This window comes from Heloderma suspectum, chromosome 11, assembly GCF_057233095.1.
Source record: "Heloderma suspectum isolate Gila_16-S chromosome 11, 16-S_ref, whole genome shotgun sequence".
NCBI classification, from domain to species: Eukaryota; Metazoa; Chordata; class Lepidosauria; order Squamata; family Helodermatidae; genus Heloderma; species Heloderma suspectum.
The window spans coordinates 43,838,016-43,843,341 of record NC_139468.1 but is presented as its reverse complement, the minus strand read 5'-3'; the positions used below and the strand labels follow the sequence as shown (position 1 = coordinate 43,843,341).

Here is a 5,326-nt window from a genome sequence, read left to right as displayed (position 1 = left end):
ACACCAGCACCAGCTTTTGTATAAAACAACAAAGAATCTTGTGGCATCTTAAACACCAGCAGGTTCACCATGACACCAGTGCTGGTGGACTGCAGTCCATCCGAAAGCTTGTCCCATCACAAACCTTCTGGGCGTGAAGGTGCCACAAGACTTCGCTGTCTCTGCGGCTCCCCCGAAGGCTCTGCCGCGGGGCTGGACGGTGCAGCACGGCCCTCCGAGGGCAGCGGCGGGTGTGAGCGGCTGCGCGCGCGCCACGGCTGGCTGAAGGATCGCGGCGCCGCAAGCGGGCCAGGGAAAAAACGCTAGTCGCGGAGGCCGCGGCCGCGGCCGCTCGCGCGTCTCCGTGCCAGCCGTTAGCGGGCAGGCAAAACCAGGAGGAAGGGACGCGGACCGCCTCGGGCCGCGGCAGGCGCCCCGCAGCCGGGCGGCTGTTTCCCGCGGCGCGGAAGCGCTAGCAGTCCGCTCGCGCGCAAGGGGGCTGAGCGGGCAGTGCGACGCCGAGCGCGTCCCGAGCGCCTGGCCTCGGCCCAGGGCGCCCCTCCGAGCGAGGGCGGGGAGCGGCGGCGGCGTCTGCTGGGCCGGGCCGGGCCGGGCGCAGCGGGAAGGCGCTCCCCGCGCCCTTGGCGGCCTCCGCGCGCGGGAGCGGCGGCCGTCCCCGGCTCCGGGGAGGGGCGGGCATCGCGGAGGCGCCCAGCGGGGCGGGGGCTGCCGGAGGGCGCGCGGCCCACGAGCGCGCCCCGCTGGGGCCGCGGCTGGCCTCCCCGGCTGCCGCGGAGGCAGCGGCCAGTCCTGTCCGCGCGCGATGGCCCCGGCGGAGAGCGGCCGCGGGGCGGGCGCCCCAGGCCCGCGCGGGGGCCTGCTCCCCGTGGAGGGGGCCGCGTGGGCCAACGGCATCCTGGGGGCGCCCGTGGCGCTGCCCACCTTCTCGGCCGCCGCGCAGGCCCGCGTGGGGCTCACCCTGGCGCTGAGCGTCGTCGCCGCCGCCGGCAACGCGGCTGTGCTGGGCGGCGGCGGGCGGCGCCCCGCCCGGGGCTCCGGGGCCCCCCGGGCCCGCGTGCTGCTCCGGCACCTGGCGGCGGCCGACCTGCTGGTGGCGCTGGTGGTGATGCCGCTCGACGCGGCCTGGAACATCGCGCTGCAGTGGCGGGCGGGCGACGCGGCCTGCCGGCTCCTGATGTTCCTCAAGCTGCTCGCCATGTACGCCTCGGCCTTCGTGACGGCGCTCATCGGCCTGGACCGCCACGCGTCCATCCTGCACCCGCTGGCCACGGCCTGGCCGCGCAGCCCGGCCTCGCCGCGCGCGGCGTGGCTGCTGAGCGCCGGGCTCTCCGCGCCTCAGGTACCCGGGGCTGCGCCTGGGCAGGCAGCCGCTCGCGCAGCGCCGGCGGCCCGGAGCCCGCGGCTGCGGAGGGCAAGCGGGGTGGGCGGCAAGCCGCGGGCTGCAGGGAGCTGCGCCGTGCCCCTGGGGCGGGCCGGCAGCTGGCCCCGCGACGAGCCCGGCGGAACTGGCTCAGGAACGGGGGTGGCCGCGCCCGCCCGCGCCCGGGGAGATGCGGCGCCCGGCTGCTCCAGGCCCCTCCCGCACCTCTCTCTGCCCAGCAGCTGTTCCTGTTCCACACGGTCACCATCACCTCCCCGCGGAACTTCACGCAGTGCACGACGCACGGCTCCTTTGCCCAGCGCTGGCATGAGACGGCCTACAACATGTTCGGCTTCCTCGGCCTCTTCCTGCTCCCGCTGCTGGTCATGATCGCCTGCTACTCACGGATCCTGCTGGAGATCTCCCGCCGCGTCCGGCCCTCCGGCAGCGGTGAGTTCTTGCGGGGGAGGGGCCGGAAGCGACCGGTCTCCTGTGGCCTGGAGATGTGGCGGGATGCTGATAAGGCACGGAGGGAACTCACTGCCGCAGGACGTGTGCCTGGCTTTGGAAAAGGACTGGAGAAATTCTTGGAGGCCACATGGCAGCTCTTAGCCATGACAGGAAACAATGGAGCCACCTCCAGGCCCTGCTCAGAGGTGTTCTAGGTCTGGGTACCAGCTGTTGGGGCAAAGCACAGGGCACATCTCTCCCCCTGGTGCCCTCGTGAGCTTCCTTGGGGCAGGGTGTTTGGATGACTGATCTCTGGTCTCGCCCATCAAAGCTATTTTCAGGTTCTTACAGGCAGGGGGAGAATTGGGGCAGGTGCCATTTCCATTTTTCTCACAGTACCTCTAGTGTGGGATGGGAGGTGCGGAAACCCACCAGCAGACTCTGGCCCCCGTAGGGTGGGCATTCCCACTGCAGGGAGAACCAGCTTTGGGTCGGTAACACCCTCAGAACACCCCCGTGGGTCTTGCAAAGGGAGAGCCAGTGTGGTGTAGCGGCAAGAGTGTTGGACTAGGAGCTGGGAGATCCGGGTTCTAGTCCCCACTCGGCCATGGAAGCTCACTGGGTGACTTTGGGCCAGTCACACACTCTCAGGCCAACCCACCTCACAGGGTTGTTGTGAGGATAAAATGGAGAGGAGGATGATAATGTAAGCCGCCTTGGGTTCCTTGCAAGAGGAAAAAAGGCGGGGTATAATTGCAATCAATCAATCAATCAATCAATGGAAGTGACGGAAACTGGGTGTGGGGCTGTGGGCACAAAGCCCCCTTTGCCACTGCCAGTAACATCTGTTCTTACCAACCTCTGCTCTCCTGGGCAGCTGGGGGACAGAATAAGAGCATTGCTGGGAAGGTCAGGGACAGCAGGGTTTAAGCTGAGCCAGGACTCGCTTAGTGCACCGACTGTGCTTTTCCCTCACACCTGCACATTGGGGTTTAGGGCGAAGAGGAGAGCCACAGACTTGCAAGCATGTCTGGGCTCTGGCACTTCTCCTTTTAAGCACAGAGCTGTGCAAAGAACCCTGGGAAATGTAGTTTTATGAGGATGCTATGTTTCCCTGGACTGCAAGGAGGTCAAATCAATCAATCCTAAAGGAAATAAACCCTGAGTGCTTATTGGAAAGACAGATGCTGAAGCTGAAGCTCCAATATTTTGGCCACCTAATGCGAAGAGAAAACTCTCTGGAAAAGACCCTGATGCTGGGAAAAACTGAAGGCAAAAGGAGAAGGGGATGGCAGAGGATGAGATGGCTAGATAGCATCACCGATGCAATGAATATGAACTTGAGCACGCTCCGGGAGAGAGCGCAGGACAGGAAGGCCTGGCGTGCTATGGTCCATGGGGTCACGAAGAGTCGGACACGACTGAACGACTGAACAACAAACAAAATGTTTCTTGTGTCCCTCCCCACCATATAGCTCAACATTAGTTTACATTTGGAGTGTAGTCCTGCCATTAGTTGAGATCATTTAAGATGCAGGTGATAGAGAGTTGGACCTGGATTTGGGTTCCACTTCTGAAAGCTTCCTCTGAGGCCTTGGCCTCAGTTCTCCTGCTGTAAAATGGGCATGGCAGCAACCTCCTCCCAGAGGCTTGTAAGAGTGAATGATGGTGAAGCACCTGGCTGGGTCAACGTGTTGTGTGCTACAGACGACAATTGGAACAGACATGGCACCAGTTTGGTTTCCCCGCAACTACTGAGGGACGAATCCAGCATGCTGGTGCTGCCCTTGTGTCTCTGCTCTCCCCCCTCCCGATTGACCATTAAGGCATAAGCACCCATCCCCCATTCCACTGGCAACAGAGCCCCTTTACATGGGTGGTAAGGAGTTGATAGTCATAGGATCCAGGGCGGAAAAGGGTCTCGGCGGGGCCCGCAAAGCAAGTTCCTGGAGTCATGGTGGCTCTCCATGCTTCCTGCATTTCCATTTCCTTTTACCGCCTGGGTCACAATCCACCCAGCCCCTCCACATAGGTACACAGAATAATACCACATGCATCTGACAAGGTGGGCTGCAGTCCATGGCAGCTTTTGCCGCAGGGCAGGGCCTGCGTGCTCCTCACTGGAGCCCCGAGGCACCCCAACCGAGGCCTGGGGCAAAAGCACACACTGCGAGTGGTGTGACGGGGGGCCTCGGAGTAGCGGCTACACGCCAGGGCGGGTTGAGGACCACACCTGGGCCTGGCTCACAGCCCTTCCACACACGCGCCCATTCCTGGTTACCCCAGTAGTCCAATTGAGGGGCAGGGAGTCATTTTGGTATTGCTCATGTCGGACCCTGTTGCTCTCCCAGCAGTGCCTGCTCCGCCATCTGCCCATCGCTGCCATGGCGAGGGTATGTCCAACTTTAAGGGGCCACCAGTCACGTCCTCATTTATCTTTGGACAAATTCCAGCACTTCTGCTCTCCCCCTGCTGTAGGGGGCCACTCTGGAAAAACCACCTTGGCCTCCTCTGTGCCGGGGATGCGGATGCTCGCCTTCGCTCTGCTGCTGCCAGCCTTGACGGGGGATCTCTCAGCTGGCTCACCAAGAGCAGGGTGTTTTGTACTGCTTGCAAGGCCACAGCTGCCGGTCCCAGGGGGGGCTTGGCCACAGGCATCCTGTTCTGGACCAGTTGCCCCCTGATACCTCAAAGCTCTGGGGCCAGTTCCTCTGCTTCTTGGCTGAGCTCTGAGCACCCTTGAGACTGTACTGGCAAATTGGAGGTGGATGGGCGGAGAGAGATTTCAGAATTGGGCCCCTTTCCTGCTTAATGGCAGGGGCTCCTAATCTCTCATTTCCTGTTTTGTCTGTAACTGGATGAAATCTCTGCTTGAGATCAGATGAGGTGCTGCTGCTGCAGCAACAAACCATCTGTCATGGAATATGGAACTACTTTGTCCTCCTGTTGTTTTTAGAGCTGATATGTAGTGTTGTTGTTGTTGTTGTAATAAAATGCAGTAGCAGCCCCAGTCCGTTTAGTGTGACCAGACAACACCTATTGAGATCTTTCAGGGTTCCTATGCCTTTAAATAAAACTCCTCCTCTTTGCAGGCTCCATGAGTAATTCTCCCCTGAATTGCCACATGTCAGTTTCATTTCTTTTTTCTCCTTTTTAATTTTTTTTCAGTAGCAAAGTAACACTATTTATAAATTTGTGTGTGTGTGTGTGTGAGAGAGAGAGACGATAGATAGATAGAACTCTAATTTCAAAACATATTTAGAGCTAAATGTTCAGCTTCTGCACTCATCAGTAGCTGTGATGGAAGTGAAAATTCCCAAGGAGAAAGAAACAGGTGTGAGTGGTATAAAGCTTATGAATTGTCCTTCAGATTAAGGCCAAATACACACATGCGCGCGCACACACAGCCAGTAATTGTCACACCCACATGTGGGTGAATAGAAACAGACAAATAGACATGGGGCAAAAGCAAAGCAAAATTATTCACTAAGGGAAATTCAGAGCAAAATTATTTAC

The 5,326-nt window shown here is 60.3% G+C and overlaps 1 protein-coding gene across 1 annotated transcript; it reads left to right on the top strand.

Annotated features, from left to right (window-relative positions):
• Positions 1 to 802: 802 nt before the first annotated feature.
• On the top strand, positions 803 to 4,919 carry LOC146337343 (gonadotropin-releasing hormone II receptor-like). Its single transcript, XM_084816388.1, has 3 exons — positions 803 to 1,339; positions 1,603 to 1,810; positions 4,162 to 4,919. Exons 1-3 carry the CDS (start codon positions 803 to 805, stop codon positions 4,551 to 4,553), a joined length of 1,137 nt encoding a protein of 378 aa, XP_084672514.1. The 3' UTR covers positions 4,554 to 4,919.
• Positions 4,920 to 5,326: the final 407 nt, after the last annotated feature.